The sequence below is a fragment of the Dromaius novaehollandiae genome, chromosome 5 (assembly GCF_036370855.1).
Source record: "Dromaius novaehollandiae isolate bDroNov1 chromosome 5, bDroNov1.hap1, whole genome shotgun sequence".
Classification (NCBI taxonomy): domain Eukaryota; kingdom Metazoa; phylum Chordata; class Aves; order Casuariiformes; family Dromaiidae; genus Dromaius; species Dromaius novaehollandiae.
In genome coordinates this window covers 18036822-18059226 of record NC_088102.1, presented here as the reverse complement: position 1 = coordinate 18059226, position 22405 = coordinate 18036822, and the positions used below count along the sequence as shown (strand labels likewise).

The window sequence follows — 22405 nt, the reverse complement described above, 5'->3', positions numbered from 1 at the left end:
TAAAAGTTCAAAAATGCACAACTGCTTAGATGCTGTTGGCTGTATGGGGTGAATTCCAGAAATGAATATACAGTTACTCTCCTGATTTTAATAATCCATATAGGGAGATCTTTGTCCAAGGTATTCATAGTGTTTTGCTGAGAAACTTCATGTTTCAGTCCTGGAGCTAGCTTTTTATCTCATTCTGTAGCTGGAGAAAATGAGAAGTTAAGTAGCTTGCTGGAAGCATTTAAATCAGTAGTAGAAATGTAAATGTAAATGAAGCTAAGGTAACTTTATTTCCACCATCTTAAAGAAGGCAAATGGATTTCCAGTTGTCTGTTTATTTTTTGATGGCTTCTTTTAATAAGTGGTAATCTAAATTAATTGCTGAAATTGTAAAATTAGCATGTTAGTTTACATAATGTTTCTTATCAGATGCGTAATACTTCTAAGGTACTGTTTATGTACAAATAAGTTATCTTAGCTCAGGAAGAAGACCTGTAAAATTAGACTAATGTATAGTTATTGCTGGTTGGTTTATTTTTATCACCATAACTAGGCAGCCACATGTCAGCCAGATACAAGTAACTTATGGCATTCACTTATAGGTGGATTTTTTTTTTCTCAATTCATTAGCCATTTCCCAAAAGCTTTTTCTTGATTGGAAGTAAGCTCTTAGTTTCATTTGGCTCATACTTTTAACGATTTTCTTTGTTTGTATCTAAATACTACATATGGCAAAAATCTCAAAACTTCAAGTATATCTCATATTTGTTGTAAAACCTTTTTTATAGTTTGGAGATTGACTTTTGCTGTTCCTGTTTTCTTTGTTTGACATATTAATCACAATGGAAAAGCCTTGATTTAAGGAGTGAAATCTTCAGAGAGGAAAGTTGGGGAAACTTAAAGTCCAGAACTGACTAAGCCAATTTCTGTATTTTCTTTTTTGTAAATTATATAGCTGAATGACTGTTAACTCTTCGAAGGAGCATGAAGTAGGATATTTAATATTCTGGAATGAATTTCTCTGGCCTTGCAGTGCAGTCTTAAAGCACTTTTGAAAGGCATGTTAAATAGAGTTAATCCTAAAAGCATGCTTCATGGATAGACAATAGTTTTTGTCACATATTCTTTATAAAAGCATTTTTCTTAATGTGATGAGTAGAAAAATGCAGAACTTTAGAAGGCTGGTATTAAACAATTGTTCTGCATCCCTTCTTCATGCTTGCTGAAAAGTAAGCACATGTAATATAACTGTTTTGGTTCCATGGAGCTGAAGTGTGTTTCACCTTGTTATCTTACTGTCATTTTTAGGTTGCTAAGCTTTTAAATTCTGGTGTGTATACAATACATAAAGAATTGGTAACACTGTTACAGGATGAGTCACTGGAGGTAATGTACTCTCATTGGAACTTTCTTTTGTTTGTTACATTAAGGCAGATTATCTTGAAGTTTAATAACTGTAATAAGACAAGGCGTTGACTGTTTGAAATGATCAATAGCTTTTACTTCTGTTTCACAGACTCTTCATAAAGATGCAAGCCTTCTGTGATTAAAGGGGAAAATAGGAAGATGTTTGAATTTAGTAAACCCACAGAGATTTTTATTAGCTTTTTTTAATACTTATTTTAAACATTTTATTAATTATTTTATTATTTATTACCTTATAAAGTTCTTTGGAAAGGTTTGGTTTTGATACTGTATTAAAATAGGTCATTGATAGTGTTCCAGGTTTTTGCTTTGTTTTATTTTCATTTCTCCAGCTGAAGAGAGATAAAGAAGTTATGTATGGTTCAAAGATCAGGGCTTATAGAAAGGGCTTATTGGTGAGAGAGAAAAATTTACAAACGTGATTCATGCAACCTTTCTTTGAATAGGTATTAGATGCACTGGTAGGTCACCTCCCTGAAATCCTTGAACTAATGACTAACGGAGGAGAAAACAGTGGATCGGAAAGCAAGGTCAGTATCCTCATGTTTTGTAATTTGTTCTCTAAATGCAAAGGAAGTTAGTAGCAAAGTTGCTTCAGACATCTGAGGATCATTGAAAGTACTTATATAAAAAGGCTTTTATAATTAGTTCCTGCTTGGGAGAAACACAAGCTTCTGTGGTTTTTGGATTGTTTGTTGACTTTATAGCCTTTAATATATAAAAAGGTTTTGGAAGACTTAAAACATTCTCTCTCTCTCTCTCTTTTTTTTTTTTTTAGTATCCATGTTCTTTTTTTCTAATTAACTACAAAGTTGCTAAATAGATCCAATTTTGAGACACATTCATTAAATTGAATCTAAATTGGGATTATTTTTTAAAAATTGGTTTCAGGCTCAAAAAGTGATTGTAAATACCTAACTGCCCACAGATGCTATTTTCATACGCAGCTTCTGCTAGGAAGAAGTCCCTTTCTTAAAGGTAAAGGGTACTGAATTAGGACTTAGGAGATCTGAATACAGGTCTCAGCTTTGCTAATTTACTTGTGTGTGGCTCTAGATGGTACTTTATTCAGTGACTCCATTTGCTTAGCTGTAAAATGGGACAAAAAAGATCATCCCCAGCCTCAAGATGCTGTTTTGAGGATTGATTCTTAAATGTAGAGACAATCAGATATTCCAAAGATGCAAGAACAGAAATGTTTGATTTTTGTCCATACAAAAAAGAAAAAGAAATCTTCTTAATATGCTAATAGGTCAGATGTTTGCCATTTTAAATTTATATCACATGTAATAGGAATGACATGCCAAGTGTGGCAGTATGTATTTCACTTTGCTTAGTGCTAGTGGGATTTAGCTTGACTGCGATAAAGTGTTTACCTCCTACTTAAGAAAGATGTATAATTCCTACTAAAATCAGATGGGGAGCCGAGAAGAATAATTGGAAAGTTTAAGAGTCTAAGAGGAAAAAGGGGTTTGCTTGGTTTGAGAAAGACGACCAAGGAGGGATACGGTAATGGTCTTTATACCTGTAAAAGGTTATTACAAAGAGAACAATGATTAGTAGTTTTCCATTGTCTGGGGAAGGGGTTAGATAAGGAGTAATCAGCTTAACAGGTAGTGAAGATATATTTAGTTGAGTACTGGAAAAGTTTTTTGACTAGTTAGTTATTGAAACAAACTACCTAGAGGAGACTGTATAATGCCAATCATCAAAATTTTTTAAGAACAAGTTAGCCTAACGTCTGCTGGAAATGGTCTCAGTATAGTTGATCCTGTCTGAATAGACCAGTTAACCGACCCCTTAAAATCTCTTTCCTCCTTGCACTGTTGTGACTTGCTTTTTTTAAGCATAGTAATGTGACAGGCAGGCTGGAGATGTAAAATTATTTTAATGCTTATATTTTTATTTCTAGTTATTGTCTGTCCCTGACCTGATACCTGCATTAACAACAGCAGAACAGAGAGCAGCAACTTCTTTAAAATGGAGAACTCACGAGAAGTTACTACAAAAATATGCATGTCTCCCTCATATCATATCAAGTGATCAGATTTATTATCGTTTTCTTCATAGAATGTTAACAATCATTTTGACAAACGTGAGCCTTCATGTCTTTTTTTCTATTGTTTATGATATTTTAGCAAAATCAGTACCAGATATCTGCTATGTATAGCACTATTTATGTGTTATATATTAATCTGAAGGTAATATTTCTCATTGTATATTCTGTACCAGGATGTTCTTTTTTCATCTAAGATTGAGAAAATGCTCTGAGAACTTACTTTTCCCCATTTGAAGAGCAGAATTTGGATGGAGAGATAATTGTTTTTTCCACCCACCCAAATTTCCTTTCTTTCCCTTTGCTCATCAGTTTCTTTCTAAGTAAATCAGAGTTCTTTCTTCTGAGATGTTCTCTTTTTCCTGATTCTGCAGACTACCTTGCATTGTATTCCATTCTTTATGAAAGAAAATGAATGCTCATTTAGAGTTACTGGCTTGAAGTTTTATTGAATTAATTCAGGAGTAAAACTCTCTGTTGTAAGAGAAGATGTTGCAACTTTTGTTTTCAAACATCCACAATATAGAAAGTGCCTTCCAAAAATAGATGAATTTAAGACATTTAAAAAAAGTTTAATTAACAAGTTGGGCAGAAGGAATAAAGTGGATTACTCATGAATTGGTTAAACTTCCCTATTCTCTATTACATTATGCCAGTTTTATTCCGAGGTGTGTTAGAGTAATGTTTAAATGGAGTTACGCTCTTGTACAGATGAAGTCATAAAAGGAGGAATCAGGATTCCTTATTTATCAATAGAAACAGTAGCTGAAAGTTAAAACATAAATTAAACTTAATTTATAGCTTTATTAAAATTCTTAAACAAAGCTGAATACTTTTTATTTTAGCCTCCAATATTTGAATAAAAAAAGTGAATGAATAATACCCTATATTGATATAACCTCTATCAGTGTGATTTTGAATTACAGTAGAAACTATAAATGCTGATACACACCAAAATAACATGCATTTTTCCTTGACAACTCTTCTCTTAAAATATAGGTTGTTGCTGTGCTTCATGGGAATTGTATTTTAGTTGACTAATATGTCTATTCTTCCAGTCTCCTTGGCAGGATGATATTTTATGGGATAAGTCACGGTCTTTCTTTTTGATATAGGGATACAATGCATTGTTGGAAGTGAAGTTAAGATAAAGTATGTTGTATAAGAAATTATGTTTAAATGAAACATGCTAATGTTTAAACATTTCAGGGGCAAATTTCTAGGCAACCAGCATTTTACAAGTAGTTGCACCTGCAAATGGGGCAGTTCTGGCAGCCATAAATCTGTAATTTGCCAAAAGTTTGGATTATAAAAAGTAACGATAAAATACTAAATGACTATATTTGTAAATAAAATTCTACTGAACAAACATGAAATAATTTTGAATCTGTGATATCTATTAGTCTTGAAGTGAGGAAAGCAGTGAAGGTTATATTACTAGCAAAAAAGGAAAATAAATTCCTAGCATCTCACTTTAAGACCCTAGTCATTAGTAAGGCTGCAAATGTAGTATTAAAGTGTTAGAAAAAGTGCTTATGTGTTTTAAGTGCATAGTATTCACTTTCAGAAGTGATTTTGGAGCTCCCTCAATTTTTCCTTAAGCACCTGAAATCACTAGGATTTAGATTCTTTAATATTTTTTAAAACACTTGGTCTACTTTATTTAAAAAAACTTGGGTTCTTTAAGCAATTTAAACAAATTCTAAAGTTTAGCTATACCTTTTTTCTACCTTGATTTACCATGTGCAAATGCATACAGATATATAGATTTTGCATTCTACTAATCTGATAAACACATTCTTTATTATTTCAAAATTTATAAAGTTAGGAAGGCTAGTTTTCAGCTATTTTTTTCTACTTCAAAAATTATTGCACATTTTTAGTCATATTCTTTTAGTTATGTTTAATTGTATTTCCTTTATTTCTTTCAAGAATGTCCTGCCAGTCCAAAAAGCAGCTGCTCGAACTCTCTGTGTTTACTTACGTTACAATCGCAAACAAGAACAGAGGCATGAGGTCATTCAGAAACTTATTGAACGTAAGATAATTTTTCTTTGATTGCTTAGAGAAGCAAGTTAACTTTGACTGAAGATCTAATTATGGTTGTATTTATTCACCATGACTCCCCAGCACCGGTGGTAGGATTACAGTTGGAAGACTTTCAGTTCCACTGATCTGGCTCACAGTATCACCAGTGAAAACATATTCAGAATATGTGAGGAATATGTCTGAAGTCTCCAGGTTGACCTTCTGGTCTATGCTGTATGTTCTAAAGATAATATAGAAGGTTGAAAGGTTCTCATTAACAATCCTTAATGCTTACACAGTTGTTTTAGTGCACCTGTGACATGGTTTCAAAGGCACGCAGGGGTATGTTCAACATATTAGCTAGTTTACTTGCTATTTTTGATTTTTTTTTTTCCCCCAAAAGGTTAAAATGACAGTGTTTGAGTTTCTTGTCTCACTGTAGTCACTGACAGAAATTCTCACTGAATTCAGTGGGCTTAGGCTTCCACCTAAAGGAAGATTTGAGATAGGCTGCAAGTGTGCCTTGTGACAAGTACGATTATCATGTTTCAGTCAAAGGTTAACCTTTGAAGTGTTTTCTAACTGACAGTGAAAACTTTATAGATAATACATGTGGATCATTATTTTTCAGAACTGGGCCAAGGAAAAAGTTACTGGAACAGACTTCGTTTTTTAGATACCTGTGAATTCATTATGGAACTGTTTTCCAAATCATTCTTCTGTAAATACTTCTTTCTACCTGTGCTTGAACTTACACATGATCCAGTAGCAAATGTGAGGTACTGTACCAAGAGTATGAAACAGGATACAGGAAAAAAGCTTTATATAACACATTAAGAAATATTGCTATGTTTTTTGTCTTGTTTAAGTCATAGGACTTGAGTAAAAAGGTAATTTTTTTAATGACAAATATTATAAAACATTCAAAACATAAAATGAGAGAGATTAAAAACCATGACCTCTAGAAGAAAAAGTTGCCTATTAAGTATACTAGTGAATGTTAACATAATAGTAATAGAAGTTAAACACATGACATTAATTTGTTTTTCCCACAAAATTTAAGAGACAGATGCATGTAAAATTTCTCTTAGGATTTCACATAGTTAGTATCTGCAAAGCATTTAGAAAAGGAAGCTTAGAAATACATTTTTTCCATTGTTCAAAAAGTCTCTTAAAAGCAAAATATAACTTGTGACCTTTTTTTGTGTCCATAAAAGAGAGAGGTTAAAGTGATAATTCTGCAGATAAATAGGATTAAGAAAATGACTTTTGGTTTGTGTTTATCCATTTGGTAAATGTTAAAAAGAAAATGGGAAAAAAGTCTTATGCCTACAAAAGGTTAAATTAGTTAAAGGTTTCAACTAAAGTTTCTTAGAGGTCCAGGGTTAGAGAACTGTGCACATACGTACCAGTGTTCATTATGGATTTAGGAGGAATGGAAAGCTAGAGAAAGTATGCAGTTCCCACTACAGAGATGGTGAATTACCCTAGCTCTTTGGATTACCAATTTTGAATACGTGAGCTTTCCTAAGCAGATTTCTGGGCTTTGGAAAGAGCTGTGTCCAAGGGCTGCTGGTGCAGAGAGCTGATCTTGAACATGTAAGCATCAAAAGGAAAAGAGAAGGGTAGAAAAGGAAAAGCAAGCCAGAATGGTGTGTCTCCCCAAATGATATTCTGTCTCTTGTTATCGTGTACTACCACGATGGTTCAGTGCTTCTCACTAGAACTGGTAGAAAACCTCTGAGCAGAGGGTAACAAAAACCATGGAATTCCTTGCTGAGACAGGGAATACAGGAGCTTGAAAAACAGCAGGAGCTGGTTACCTGATAAAAAGGTAGATTCATCTGGAAGGCACAGAGCCTTCAGCCTGACTGATATTGAATGTGCAGAGAACTATGGGTACGATGCTAGAAAATGAGATAAGTAGGTCAATCTGAGTGTAGGGTATTGTTTGGGGGACTGATCGAAGGTATGAAGTCATGAGAAAAGAGCACAGATATAGGAGATATAGCAGTAGGTGAGAGGAAAGTAATGAGCTGTTTCATGGGTTTAGGGAGGCAAGCTTAACTTTCCAGTCTCCGTTTATTTCCATCCATTTCAACATCATGTTGCATAAAGTTTAACACTCAGGTAATTCTTTCAGTGTTCAGAGCTTAACAAGTTAGCGTAGTTCTTTACCCTATGTAAAAAATTTTCTGCTTCATTAAAATAAATTGAAAAAGAGTAGAAGAATATAGGAGGATTTAGTGTATTATTCTTTATACAGAATTTTTATTTCTTTATACAACATTTTTTTTCATTCTTTATATATTCTTTATATTTCCTTTATTTTTGCAGCGATTTTTTTTCTTCCATAAACAGATTGGGACCGGGCAGTTCAATAATTATTACAATTAGAAAATTGTGTTATTTTAAGCTTTTTGTGTAATTTTAAGCTTTTAATCTTATTTCTGACATGTATAATTCATGTTGTTGTCATTTATATATCTAAACATATAATACGGATGTTGCGTAGCAGTTTATACAAACATAATTTGCACATAGATGCGTGCATTAGCTTCAGTAAGTACAGTTTATTACCAAGTTAAACAGTGCTTAAATAGACTGTGTGTATAATACAACTACTACAACTTAGTTCAGTTCAAGAGCATCCCAAACCCATGAACTGAGTTAATTTGTGCTTATAGGATAAAATTCATGTCTCATATCATCATGTTAAGAGAATCGTAGTAAAACAATGAAATAAATGTGTATAATCCTGAGTAGTTTATTACTTCTTAACAACATTTTAATTAAAAACCCTATTGATACAGTATTAAAATTTAATGGAAACTTGAGATAACTTATGATTGTTTTTGTCATAATTCTTTTCTGGATTATTCCTTAACTTTTTTCTTTTTTTCTTTTTTTTTGGGAAAAAAAAAAAAGGTACAGTCTTTAATGGAATGAAGTGGAAAAGTCAGTCCTAGATATTAGTTGGTGATTTTAAAGCAAACTTAGGGAGATATTATTCCAGCTTTCTGCAGAATGGTGTGACTCTTTAATATGGATGTTGTGAAGGCTAAAATGTTTTGAAGATATGAAAAAGTGAGGCAATTTCACATAAGGTGAATCTTTCCACAGCTATTAAACACAAAGTTACTATCTCAGGCACAGGAAATCTCCGATCACAAGCCAGTGGAGAATGACAGAATACATAGTATGGAAATATCATCTCATATATACATATATACATATATATATTTAATCTATTCTTGGCATTCCTTATTAGATGCTATTGCAGCCTGATCAAATGCAGTGATTTTTATTTTATTAAATGTATGAAATCTTTTGTTTAATCCATGAAGAATTTTGTTTTTTAATATTATAAAAAAGCAATGCATACATTTTTATGGAACTGTTTGCACATACATGTGTGCATGAACAGGCTTGGTTTAATCAGCTAACGAAATGTGCAGCCAGTACCAGAGACAGCACAAGATAAGCAGAGGGAGCCTCCAGCCAAGAGCAGGGAAATAGGGTAGGAGAGAGCAGACTCGATTCCTTTTGGAGCCAGTAAACAGTTAAATCAGTTTAGTCTATCTGGTGCAACTTCATCCTTGCAATTGTATGGAACTACGTTCACTTGATTTTTGGTGAGGTGTTAGGTTCTTATGTACCGATAGACCATATTTCAAGGGTATTTAGGTATCTGAAGGAGTTAGGTATGTAGATCATTTGGAAAATCTACAGCTCTGTTTATCTTTCTATGAAAAAAAAAAGACACTTTAAAATCTTGGTTGAATTTCAAATATAGGCACTGCAAATTGGGACTGCAGTGTCCCAATTTGTGGAGAAGTTTTCTAAAATGTTACAGTATGTCTGAAAATAACACATTAACAATTTAAAATAATTTCTGAGTAACACCTGCTGATTACATGGTTTGTCTTAATTTAACTCTTTAGAACTTAACTTTTGTTAAATCAAATGCTAGTGTGCAATAAAAAAGAAATTATACAAATAATGCATCGCAAGTTGAATTTGTACTTTTTTTTTTTGATAGAATGAAGCTGTGCTGCTTGTTGCCAAAAGTTAAATCTACTTTGAAGATTCCCACTGACAAACTTTTTCTTCAGCAGCTGGAATTGTGTATAAGGAAACTTTTGTGTCAAGAGAAAGACAAAGATGTGCTGACTATTGTAAAAAGAGTAAGCATTTTTCCTTTCCAGCAACACTATGTTGGGTTTATTATTAAAATTTAAGATGATCGAAGTTATGCTTTCTGGTTTTTTGGTTTTTGTGTGTGTGTGGTTTTTTTTCTTTTTTTATGTAGGCTCAGCAGGCTAAAGGCTTCTAATGTCTCTTTTGTTATTTTGAAGAATTAAGAGAAGATACAGTGCGTTGATATAAGAGAATTAGTGTTTCCTTAGTTACATATACAGGTTTTTGAAATGTTACAGCATCTTTGCAATGTGGACATTCACAAAAAGATCTATCTCTAAGGAATGCCCATGCTTAGTCTCAAAGATGTCATGAAGTGAAGTAGCTAAAGTAGCTGGCTTCCTGATAGGGCCAGTCTGCAGGAGGGATTGGATGAGCACCTACCCAAGAGTGCTTATTTCCTGAATCCATGCTCCAGCCAATGATGTGCCCAGGCTCTCTGAGTGTATATTAAGTTGCATATGGATGGTCTATTAGTCCTTCACTGTGAGTTTTAGTGGGGCTCTGAGAACACTCTGACAGTTTTTAGCTGTAAGCATTAATAACACAGCAATACAAGCATGGGCTTCAAGGTTTTTAGTTAAAATTGTGGCATGCTGTTGACTAAGGATACATAATATTTTTTTTTATAGACAGTGTTAGAATTGGACAGAATGGAGATCTCTGTAGATGGTGTAAGTATTTCCTAGCTTTAACACTTACTAAGTACTCTTAATTCCCATTTTCTTGTAATGATATTTGTTTTTATTAATTTTATTTTGAAGTTTCAGAAAAGATTTTATGAAAATGATTTATTGGACCAAGAAAAAGAGAGACAAGAACTTCTCCTTTTGGAAATGGTATATTTTATGAGTACATTTTATCATTTTTTGGTTAATAATTGACAGTTTAATATTAATTGGGAAATAATTTTAAGGTAGGGGAAGTGCATACAGTGGAGGGGCTTGGTGAATTCATAATCAATATATGGTTTCATTTTACTCTTTACACTAGGGTTAACTCCTTCAAAATAAGATATAATTTCCCTTTCACTGCTACCCAAATGCGCTGTTTCAAATAGAAAGGCAAATTGGAATTTCTTACAAATTTTTTTTCACTTGACACCTCTGTAGTTCTAAAAATCCCAAATACTTCAGTACACCTTTCTGAAATTTTTTTGAGGGAGCTTAGCAATTTGTCAGACCTATGTGACATAAAGAGTTGAATAGTTAAACATCTCAGAATTCATATATAACTTCCATAGGCAAAGAAACTAATATCGTAACTTCTTTTGTGCCAAGGAAGCTGTAGAAGGCTCTGTGTGTGTTGCAGGCTTTCCTGTTAAATAAGAAGAGAATGAAAGAAAGAGAAAAAGGCCACTGACAGCTGCAGCCTGGCAGGGGGGAGTCATAGTGTAGGCTGCTTAGAGCAAAAGGAGCTACAAGATAATTACGACTTGGAAGAGGAGTCTGCAGAATGCTAATGTTTCCTTGCTTTTCCGATTTAAAAAACTATTTGTCATCAGTCAGAGCTGCAAGCAAAAGCTGCAGCAGACACTTCATCATGTAGCTTGCAACACTTTCACACAGCCGAGGTTACTTTCAAAAACTGCAGTCTTCCATTCTTCCTCCTCTGTAGGCTAAGGTGTAAGAAGCTAAGAAACTAATGGTCTTTAGAAGAGGCCAGATTACTCTAGCACAGTTCCTCTCATCTGTAGCAATAGAACTCTTCCATAGTGAACCAGAACAGGTTCAAGATTGTCTGAAAAATTGTTACTCTTTTGGACTGCTACAGAAACTACATATGTGGCCCTCTTTGATATCAATAGATACCACAGAAAAACTTCTTTTGGGCAGTTGATTTTCTCAGGTCATGGCATCTTCTTTCACAGGTTAAGCACCCTTTCAGACCTCTGCACTAGCTCTGCTGAGCATGAGCGACAGAGTTCCTGAGGTATCTGACTTCCTAAGCAGGAAAGATACTAGTTCAGGCGCATGCATCTGGGAATGCATTAGAACTCGCCCATTGCATTCCTGAGCTGTTTTACTGCTCTGATTTCTTAAATGTGTACTTGAGCCAGTCATCATCTTTCTCTTTGCAATTTTCTAGCAATTGGGAATGTGGAGCAGGACCTGTCTGTGAGATGGGAATTAGATAAGTTCCCTTAAAAGTCTCCAAGTTCCCCTGTGAGTTTTCCCCTACATAGCTTATCTAATTCCGCCGTCTGTTCAATTCCATCTGTAGTGCTGGATCTGTGTTGCATGAACCTATGGTCAGTGTCAAATTGCTACAGCCCTATACTTCCAAATATTCACCTTCTAGTTGTACCATGCTAGAATCATAGCATCACAGAATACTTAAGGTTGGAAGAGATCCCTGGAGGTCATCTAGTTCAGCCTTCCTCCTCAAAGCAGGGTCTACTGGAACAGCTTACCCAGGGCCTTATCTAACCAGAAATGCACACTAACCTACCTCTACCTTGTTTACATCCTGCCATCTCCCATCATCTCAAGCCAGAGGTTCAAACTTTGTTCTTGGCCACTGCATGCAAATTCAAACACTTGAACTTAGTCTGCAGTTTTTAGGTAGATATAACTAATGTTTTTATAGTCAAAGCAGCTGGGTCTACGGTGAAATAGTCCCAGGGGAGCTCTGTGTTGCAGTGTATTCTAAAGATGCACGAGTTAGCTCAAATACTGGAAGCTGTTAGTTAAAATAACGTTACTTTTCACCCTGTTTCTACAGCTAGACTTTAAATGAAATTCTATACTTCTATGATGTATCACACTGATATGGGCGTATCTTGGCTATCACAAAGGTCTTGTTAAGCACTGTCTATTAAAGGCATGCTTTTGTGGAACTGGAGGCATAGAATAAATAGCGACATGTAGTCCTGAACTGATGAGGACCATTGAAGCCAGTTAGGTGTGTCTGACTGGTAATGTTGAATGTGTTAATAAGTTTCCTTAATTTTAGTAATTGACTTAGTAGAAACTATATTTCAGCAACCTTGACCTGAATTAATTACCTCTTTTCTTATTTGGATATTAATGAGAGTGAAATGAAATAATACAACAGAACAACTTTGGTTCACTTAGCACATTTTATTAAGAGTGTAGCACAGAAAACAAGCTAATATTAAATAGCTTTTTGAAGTTGGAGTGATATCTATTCACCAAGTAAGTATTGGCTTGAAATTATTGAAACAGCTGTGTTCATACTGCCTTCTGGCTATGGGTGTGCTCTCAAAAGGTATTCTAAGACTACCTAGTATTACAGAAAGGCAAATAAATTTCTTAAGATTGAAGAATAATAATAATACTTGGCTTTGTTTTACATAAAGGCTTAGCAACTGCAGATATTAATTTTAGAGCCTGAAAAAACTTAAGCATATGTGATAACTTTTTCCCAAATGGTATTGTTTTTCATTGAATTGTACATTTGAATTAAAAATATAGCCTATTGTTATTAAGCTTGTGTCTCTGTGCCCTTCTTTAGCCCCATCTGGCATTCTGAGTATGTTCTGGTATTAGAGTAGCTATGTAGCAAAATAATTTTCCATTGTCAGCCGCCAATTTCCATGTCTTTTCAACTTTTCCAAAAAAAAAAAGAAAAAAAGAGAGCGAAAACCTTCTACCAGATGCAACTCTATTAATAAATGTTATAAATGGGAACTTTAACTCTGAGGTTCCTTCATAAATAAAATCAATATTTTTTGGTACGATTTTTGTGTAGCATATGTACCCTCATTTCACTCTATAATTTAATTGGGTCTCTGGATATTCATTAAGCTCTGCACTAATTGTAGAAGAGAGTAGAAGTTAACTGTATTTTGGTGAGTTGGAAACATGCTCTTTTTTGAAAACTTCTGATCTATCTGAAATACAGCTAATTTTTTAAATTTTTCTGTGTAATACTTAAATTATTACTATGATTATTGTTACTTTTTAGGAACAGTTAGAAAAAGAGAAGCAGCAAAATGAAGGAAGATCCACAAATATTAGTGATAAGATGTTTGAAAAGAAGCGTAAGTTTATATACTTATGTACATATTATTTGTGCAGGGTTATTCTTAGGGAAAGAAGGGAGCAGAACACAGACACTTTTCATGCAGTTAATATTAGAATCTAAGAAAGCGGCAATACTTTTTTTAATGTATTTCTAAGCATGTTTATGAAAACTGGCCTTGCTATATTAGAAAGAAGACTTTTGGCTTTAGATCTAAAAATGTCATGTATTTTATTAATATATGGTGTTTCCTGTTAAGCTGCAGTGTGATTTGTGATAATTGCAAAGTGCTAGTAGCACTGGATTAGATATTATTACTGTTTACCCCTGGACTTGTGATATGTTGTGTTCTCTTCCTTTATTTAAAGTTAGGCTATTTAACATCGGTATTTATACTAGGCTTTTTTTTAGGTAGAGACAGTAAAACGTCATCAGCATTGGCAAAAAATGTACCTCTTTCTTTTCCCGGAAGCTCTTCCGGTACATCAGCAGGTAAGAACTCTTTAAAAATTCTTCTAGAATGCTTTCATCTCCCATAAGCAGTTTAAAATCTAGCAAAGCTACTGCTGGCTTTTGTGGGCCAGAGTTTCACCTAATACACATAGGAAAAAGATCCATTCCTAGAACTGAATATATTTTCTACACTTCTTAGTTTTGTTTTATTCTTTGGTACGTAACAGGTGGCACAAGGAATATTTATTGCTATTGAAGTATTTGTATCAGTTCCTTCAGCTAGCATAGTTTAACAAAAAGTGATACAAAAAGATGTTAATTACTGAGGAAATGCAATGATTTCCATACTAAAAATTTTTGCTACTTATATATTTTAGGCAAAGAAGGCAAGAAATCCAAGTTGGTTCGAAGCCAGTCTTTCAGTACTCAAGCACTACATCCAAAATACAGCAACATAGACAAGTGTCCTAAGTATCGTTATCATTTTAATTGCTTATCTAATGGACAGCTTTTAGAAAATTAGATATGTGTGAATCTACACATGTAGTAATGTGCTCACTGAATTGTGGCCTAAATTTTCAGCTTTCTGTTTAATTGGGAAAGGTATGCAATTTTGTACTGAAGGAAGCAATGCTGTTTTAGTGCAAATTGAGGTCAACAAATTCTTGTGAATTCTTGTTATGTTAATGTATGTTACCTTTCATCATATATTATTTCTTTCTTTCAGTATGAAGTGCCAGATCTGAATTTGGACATGTCTTAAAGAAATTTGGGCATAACTTTCTCAATTTATTTGTATAAACTCAGAAAGAAGCTTAAATATCGTCAAACAACGGAATGTGAAATTATACAATTAAAAGAACATTTTGTAATAAGCAGTTTATTTCTTTACTTTTTTTTAAGTAGAAGCGCTGCTACAGGATATACACCTTCTGTATCAGGAATGGGAAAGAGTTCTGTGTTATCTTTTAGTGGTAAGTAGGCTGTCATGTTATTTTGTACATTAGTTTCTTGTGATGGTGCTGAATATGAGGTACCATTAACCAGGCATACTGAAAGATACCGTATTTCTAAAGAACTTATAAGAATAGATATCCAGTATGTTTGAGCACTTAGTAAGTGTTACTCTATTTTTCTGATTTTTGTTTGTTTGTTTGTTTTACACATATGCTTAAAGTTATATTTAAAAGTAGTAAAGGTAAACATGAATTTGGAATCTGTTCGTTGGCATTTTGGATATAGTAAAAAAGTTATTTTTTCAGTTTGCCTCCACCCATTTTATGTGAAGAAAGGGAGACCATGTACATCATCTCCTAAATTAGAGGAGAAAAACTGCTTTCTGGAAATGCCTGTGTCTCTCCATCGATTGTAGAGGAGTGTGAATGATTAGCTTAGACTAAAGATTAGAATGGGATGAACTGTTTTCTAGAGGAACACATTCGCTACGTTTCCATTCGCTACCAATAGATACTAGACAACTAGCTTAGACTAAATAACTGAATTTTAAGTACCTAAGACTGGCCAAACAAATCTCAGTCTCTTCATAGCTTAAAATGTATTCATATTTTCTCCCAAATAGTATAAGTTCTACTTTTATTTAGCATTTTTTTATAAATATATTTAAAATGTTAAGTTGAAACAGTTTCCTTATAGAAAGTTAAATTTTAAGCATTATTGCAGTAGAAAAAGCAGCTTATTCTGTTCATTCTGCATGCATTTTTTTCAGAGAAATTTGTCTAAGCTGTAACTCTTTATTTCAGATGATTCATTCCGGACTCGTTCCACTGGTAACAATGGGAATACCGCCTTCCCTTCCAGTTCCTCCCTCGCAGCTTCATCTCGTAATTCAGCTAACTCAGCTGACCAAAAGAACAATGGAAATAAAGACAGTCAGTCACGAAAGATGAGCATGTAAGTGGATGTCAAAGGGTTAGGTCAAGCTGATCGGATACATCTTCAGAGGAACTTTTAAGAACCCTGTAAAATTCAGCCCATATTTATGATACTTCCATGCCCAGATTTTTGAAATACACAAACAGTGGGGTAGAAATGTGATGTGTTCAATTGCAATTATTTTGAAGATTGCGTTATGTTCCCTTTTAATTAGTCTTTCACATTCTGTTTCCCTGCATATGTTCAGATTCAGCTGGTATGTTATGGGGAGGGTGGAAGGGGACAAAGTGAAGGTTACTGCATTTGATATACAATAACTACAGTCACTGTGATTTGTCTGCCCATATTTGGAGGAATAGAAGGTATATAACGTTAGATGATTTAATTTTTCTTTTTCTTCCTTTTATGTGTTAATATATTTTTATGAATTACTATGTAGCAGTTTCATGATGAATCTTTGAGAGTTATCATGAACTGGTAGCGTTGTTTTTTATTAAGGCTGCTGCCTTTGCCTTGCATTAAGCATTTAGATTAAAAAAAAAATAATAATAATGCTAGCTGTCTACCTCAGGTTTGTTTTCTGTAAACATCAGCCTAAACTGTTCAATACTTTGCAAGAACAAAATGAAAGAAGAGTTTTTATCTCCTGTGATAAAACTGTAAGAGTCTGTGTTAGAAAATTTTTATTTCTGTGCAGTGTAGTTAGTCAAAACTCTGTAGACTTTAGCAAATAGTTCCCTGCAGATTCCTTTCACACAATAGCTTCTAGTCCTGAATTGCTATCATTGAACTAGCTGTAATTTTTGGGTGCCCAGACTAAGACTTTTCTGTGTTCTCAGTGATTTTCTTGCTTAGCTAAGGTAGAATGAAGAAAGGAAGTCAGATATACAAAAAAAGGGAGATTGTTTGGGACGTACTGACTTGAATGGAATAGAAACTAGAACTAGTAGCTGGAAAGGATGAGGAAATGTAAGCTGGCATTTAGAAGTCTGAATAGGTAGGATAGATCAGGAATGAAAAGAGAATCCAGAATCTGAAGTTATGACTTGCTGGGTAAACATAATGGAGCTGAAATACGGAGATTGGTACCACATAGTGGGGGAGGAGGAGGACATGTCTGTCTGGTATGAAGAGGAAACAACAGTGACAGTGATACTTGTTCAGTGGTCCTTTCTAGTGACTTCAGTAAGTATCTGTATGAACTCATATTTTCCACTTCAATATTTTCAGGTTCCTTAAATAAATAAAAAAAAAGCCACAATACTTGCTAAATTGTAAAATCAAACATTCAAAAGTTAAAAAAACCTCAACATTTCACTGAACAGCTTGCATTTAGCCACCTGTAAATATCGTCACATCATGATGAAGTCTCTTGCTATGTGGCTGCATAGTGGGTGTTTTTTTTTTATTGGAATTTTATCTCCTTCACTTTATAAGATAAATTTGTTCTGGAAAGAAGTCAAGCTTGCATAGTGGCCTGTTGTTTCTAGAACTATAATTTCTTTGTGGCAAAAACTAGAAGGTGAGTAGTGAATGAAAGTGGACTGTATGTGGTGAATCTGTGGTTTCACATCTAAGTACTCTAAGCTGCCCTGTCAAATTGTGCTCTATCTATGCCAGAGTCTAATGCATTCTAAGTGCTACCCGCAGACTTACTTCAGACTGGTCATAGTTGATCATTAGATGACATTTATTTCAAAGTGACTGATTTCAGATTCAATAGTTAGATAAGAATATGTGCTGAACACTTACAAGGTAATATAAGTAAATGGGAAATGTGCCTCGAATCCATAAAATGACAATATAGTGCTACAAAAAAAAAATTGAAAAATTAGGTCCTCAAAAACTTATGATTTCACCCTCAATACTGTGTTCCTTTATTCACTCTCTTCGAAACCAGAAAAATAGATTAAATTTTGTGACTTTTTTGTAACTGCCATTGTAGCAATTTCTAATTACTCATTCATGTCACAAGGATTTTGTGCAAATAAATTGATTAATAGTCATAAAGCAGTCAGATTAATTAGACATTTTTTCCATTTCATAAAACTTTTTTGAATTTCAAAGTTTTTTCCATCTGTCAGTTAAAATGAAACTGATATTCTTTTGTTTGACTACAAAGGGACAGAAAGAAGACCCAGACGGAACGATCTGTACCTTTGGCTTCAGGCAGGAGAGTGGAATGTAGGAGACCCAGCTTCAAGTCTCTGTGTAATATTCCCAAATGAATACTTTAACAGGAGACTATTTGAAAGTTGATATATGATTAAACACAGTGATCCAGATGCTCTCTCTAGTTCAGAAAATCCCTAAACTACGTAGTGTCAGAAGCCAAGAAGATACACCAGGGGAAGAAAAACATTTTTGGAGAAAGAGCAGCAGGCTTAGAGTGACCTATATTTAGCTTTGAAAATAAGAGTTTTAATGTTCCATGTTCCTACGGGAACACACATCTCCCAAACTTGTATATTGCCTATTGCACTGTAGATTAAATTTCTCTTTTGTAACCTGGCCCGTACTTAATTGTTTTTATTAAAAAAAAAAAAACTGGAGCAGCTCTACAAGGAGATATCAAGAGATACTGATTTTAGGAATGGTCAGTGGCAAATACATTCATCTTCATATTCTTTTTGACTATAACTATGGTTTGATGTACCTCTTTCTGTCTTCCTTTTGATCAGAAGTTCTGTCCTCATTCTGAAAAAGTTGAAAAGCAAAAGCTTTCCTGAAATCCATATGTCCTCACCCCCGCAAAAAAAAAGAAAAAAAGGAAAAAAACAGCTTCAGTACAACTTCAGTGAGTGAAAGAAAAACCCAATATCAAAATATATAAGCAGTTGACAGAAACAACCCTTACTGAGAGAAGAATTCGAAAATTATATGATAAATGTGACCTGCAAAGCACATTGAAAAATCAAGAGGTGGTACTGAATAGATGCTCATGAATGAGTGTCACCTTTTCTATGCACTCAGTAAGGCAGGAAATTTGTGAAAAAACTGAGCATGTATTTAGACTATATCATGTAAACTTCGGTGTGTGCTGATATAACATTGCACTGGCTATCTAAATTCTGGGAAGTCCTACCTTTTAATTTTTTGGCTTTGCAATATAAATAAGATAACTTCTAATATGGTTTTCCATTTTTTTCCATAAAACTTCTCTGGTACATATGCACATTTGTTCACCTTTGACAGTGTAATGCAGCTTATAGGGATGAACATTTTTTGTTTTATTTTTCATATATTCATGCTGTTCCAGGAACTTTAGAAAAACCAAGTAAATTTGGTGCAGAACTGAGGTTTTTACTTACCATATTTATGAGTTCAGACATGTTTGTCCTACATCAGAGATGTGGGTGAAGATTAAAGTATTCTATCATTTTTAAAATAATACATATGTCAGAAAAAAAATTCTCAATAAAGTCTGATTCAGTGCTCACGAGTAAATAGGAAAATGACCATTAGCTTTGGTGTGATTTAATAGGCCTTACATAATACTCAGGAAATAGAAAATGCAGGAATTATGCTGAAGTTGCACCCTTACAACTTAGTGGTGTAATCACAGAAGAGATGAGCATCTGATTTTAAGCACATTACGGAATATGAAAGAATCAGGAAGAGCATTGGTTAAGTATTTCAGCCCATAAGAGACCTTACTTAAGTCAATTTGTAGACAAAACATGTACTGATATGACTTTCTGTGAAAGAGTTGACAGTGTTAGACCATGGATCATCGTGTGCAGAAACTGACATGATTCATAAACACTGAGTTCCATAAAGTAGTCCAATCTTGTATTCTTATGCTGTTGAGCTTTATTATCTTCTTTTATGTTTTCATTTTTAAGAGATTAAGATATTTTCTTTTAGGATAAGAATTACTATTTTGCTTGGTTTTACAGTAGTGTAATATAACTGATTCCAGTATGCACGTGGTAAAAAGCTAGCATTTTTCTATACTTTATACGTTCATCAATAAAAAATCCAGCTTTATAGACAGCATTTAAGAATTTTGCATCCTGTCTATAGACATACAGATAGTGCCTGATTTTTATTTCACTTTCAATCAAAACAGTGCAAGTTAACCAAGGATGAGGGGTTCCATCCTGTAAAAAGTGGAAGTAGTTTTATTGTGGCATTGGAATCAATTTCTTAACAATATAATTGGTACCAATATTTTATAAGATGGCCACAGCTGATCTTTAATATATCCATGTTGATATGTGACCATGTTGTAACAATGATTTGCATTAGTATCCTTAAATAGTGTCGTTCATCCAGTCATATAACTGCTTAGGAAGTTGAGCACGAGATGAGATAGTTCTGCCACAGATCTGCTACACTTTGGCTTGGTTACTTAGGGTTCTTATCATGTTTTCCTCCTGCCTTAAATAAGCTGGTAAGAGTTCTGAAGTCCAGTGGGAATGGAATGTGATTTGGGTGCCATTTCCAAGGTGAAGCTAACAGATATCTTGTTGCCGGTATATTATCGCAATAGGTTCCATCAGCAATTTTTAAGGATTGAAACAGAACAGTATCTTCCTTTGTAAATCACATTCTAAAATATTGATGGAAACCAATATTTCCAGAGAGTTCTGAAAGTAAGCGCTGTTCTTCCAAAGATCTCTGACAAACATTGGTTAGTTGACATAGCCACAAAAACAGCATTTCTAAAGATTAAAAGATTGGGGCTATGATAAGTGCAGAAATTGCCCAGATCACATCGTAGTCAGTAGAAGAGCTTGAAATAACACTATAAGGACATCTAAACTTCTCTCTCTTCTCCTTCTCCACTTTCCCAGGATTTTGTCATTTTTTACCATGGGTCAGTCTAGATACTTGTGGCATTATTTCTACCTATGACTAGATTACTTCTAGTACCTTAGCTCTCCCACTTAGGAGAATCTCTACATTACCTTAAAGTCCACCTTCTGTAGCAAACTTACTGGAGAAATGCACCTTTCTGTGAAGAATGCCCTCAAGATGGGTCCATTTGCTTTTTCAGTGGGTACATTAGAGCAGCTAGCAATTTTTAAAGTAGAGCAGCTAACTTTTACATTAAAATGTTGCACACAATAGCACTTTATTATGATTTGTTATTTAATAATATAGCAACAACATATTGTATTTCTTCTTTTGTATGAAGAAAAAACAGAAAATCAAACTCTTAGATCTTCTGACAGAAAAAGGAAGAAACCAAAGACTGTTGGAAGCAACCTTCTTGTGCGATAAGTCAGGAGCAACAGATGGGACTCTATAATGCCTGGAGTGACTAAATGCATCTTGCAATGTTAAAAACTTTATCTTTTAAATAAAATCCTAAGTTGTAAAATATGTTCATATAAATAATGTAATGGTTGCAGAATTCCAATGTTGTAGTGAAATGTTATGAAATATAACTTTAGCAATGTGCTCTTAACTACTGCAGCTATAGAGACAGGATTTTTTTCTTCAATTATGCCTTTGTAGTTCAGATTCTTGGGTTTAGAATACACATATCCATTACTTAATTGGACTTAGTTACAATTTTAGCAATTCTTAGCATCCGTGTTCTGTGCAAGAAATAGAACAAATTGTTACAAATATGAAAAAGTAATCCCACATTTCAAAGAAACTTCAAATCTAATTTAAGACCAAAATTCAGTTGATCAAGCTAAAAAAAAAAAAGAAAAAAGAAAAACCTCTAGTAGCATTGCGCTGTGAATTTAGAGATGTTTTTACAAGTACTAAGTTCATAAAAATCCCATGTAAGTTTCAACACCATCTGAAAGCAGATGTCTCCAGATGATACTAAAAAAAAAAAAAAAAATGTATTTCACAAGTTTTGTTGTATAACTACTTGTTTTAATTTTTGGTATTTCAGATTGTATTTTCACTTTAATAATTTATAATGATGACTCCAGTTTTTAATTAGCTGTTACTGCAAGCTGTCATGCTTCAGCGATGTCATCTGCATTTGTTTGTATTAATGCTAACGTTTCTATCAAAATTTGTTTGTGGAAAAACATGCAATTCTATTTTAAGAAGTTCTGTTTATGCCAATACTTGAGAAAGAGCCTATGAAGCTATTGTCAGCTTCTCTATTTCAGAATGAAAGCAGCATAACTATATCGATATCAGAAATACCTGTTTTTTAAATCTATTGGTGTATGATAAAGGTGATCTGATCTGTGAATGCATATGCGTGTGTGGTTACTTTTTACAATGTAAAAAAAAAAAAAAAAAAAAAAAGAATAATTTACTCAAAATAAAACCTAGGACAATGCTGTTACATGCATGTTCTTGAAAAAAATATTTTTTTTCTCAATCATATTTTATAACTAAAATAAAGATATTTACCTATAGAAGGTATTTATTTTAAATAATGCTAGATTTATG

General features: G+C 33.7%; 1 protein-coding gene across 9 annotated transcripts in view; it reads left to right on the top strand.

Annotated features, from left to right (window-relative positions):
• The window catches only part of PPP4R4 (protein phosphatase 4 regulatory subunit 4), a 72882-nt gene extending 50618 nt beyond the window's left edge, over positions 1 to 22264 (top strand). For 7 of the 9 annotated variants that reach the window (XM_064512134.1, XM_064512133.1, XM_064512130.1 and 4 more), the window contains 14 exons: positions 1297 to 1374; positions 1860 to 1943; positions 3326 to 3508; positions 5402 to 5507; positions 6129 to 6276; positions 9540 to 9684; positions 10330 to 10371; positions 10462 to 10536; positions 13628 to 13703; positions 14096 to 14176; positions 14515 to 14608; positions 15041 to 15111; positions 15898 to 16048; positions 18153 to 21011. In XM_064512134.1, the coding sequence (XP_064368204.1) occupies positions 1297 to 1374; positions 1860 to 1943; positions 3326 to 3508; positions 5402 to 5507; positions 6129 to 6276; positions 9540 to 9684; positions 10330 to 10371; positions 10462 to 10536; positions 13628 to 13703; positions 14096 to 14176; positions 14515 to 14608; positions 15041 to 15111; positions 15898 to 16048; positions 18153 to 18258 (1440 nt within the window). In that variant the 3' untranslated portion in view covers positions 18259 to 21011. Of the gene's footprint in view, positions 1 to 1296; positions 1375 to 1859; positions 1944 to 3325; positions 3509 to 5401; positions 5508 to 6128; positions 6277 to 9539; positions 9685 to 10329; positions 10372 to 10461; positions 10537 to 13627; positions 13704 to 14095; positions 14177 to 14514; positions 14609 to 15040; positions 15112 to 15897; positions 16049 to 18152; positions 21012 to 21173 lie in introns of those variants that run through there. The other 2 variants (XM_064512135.1, XM_064512132.1) reach the window with 2 other exon arrangements.
• The last annotated feature ends 141 nt before the right edge of the window (positions 22265 to 22405 follow it).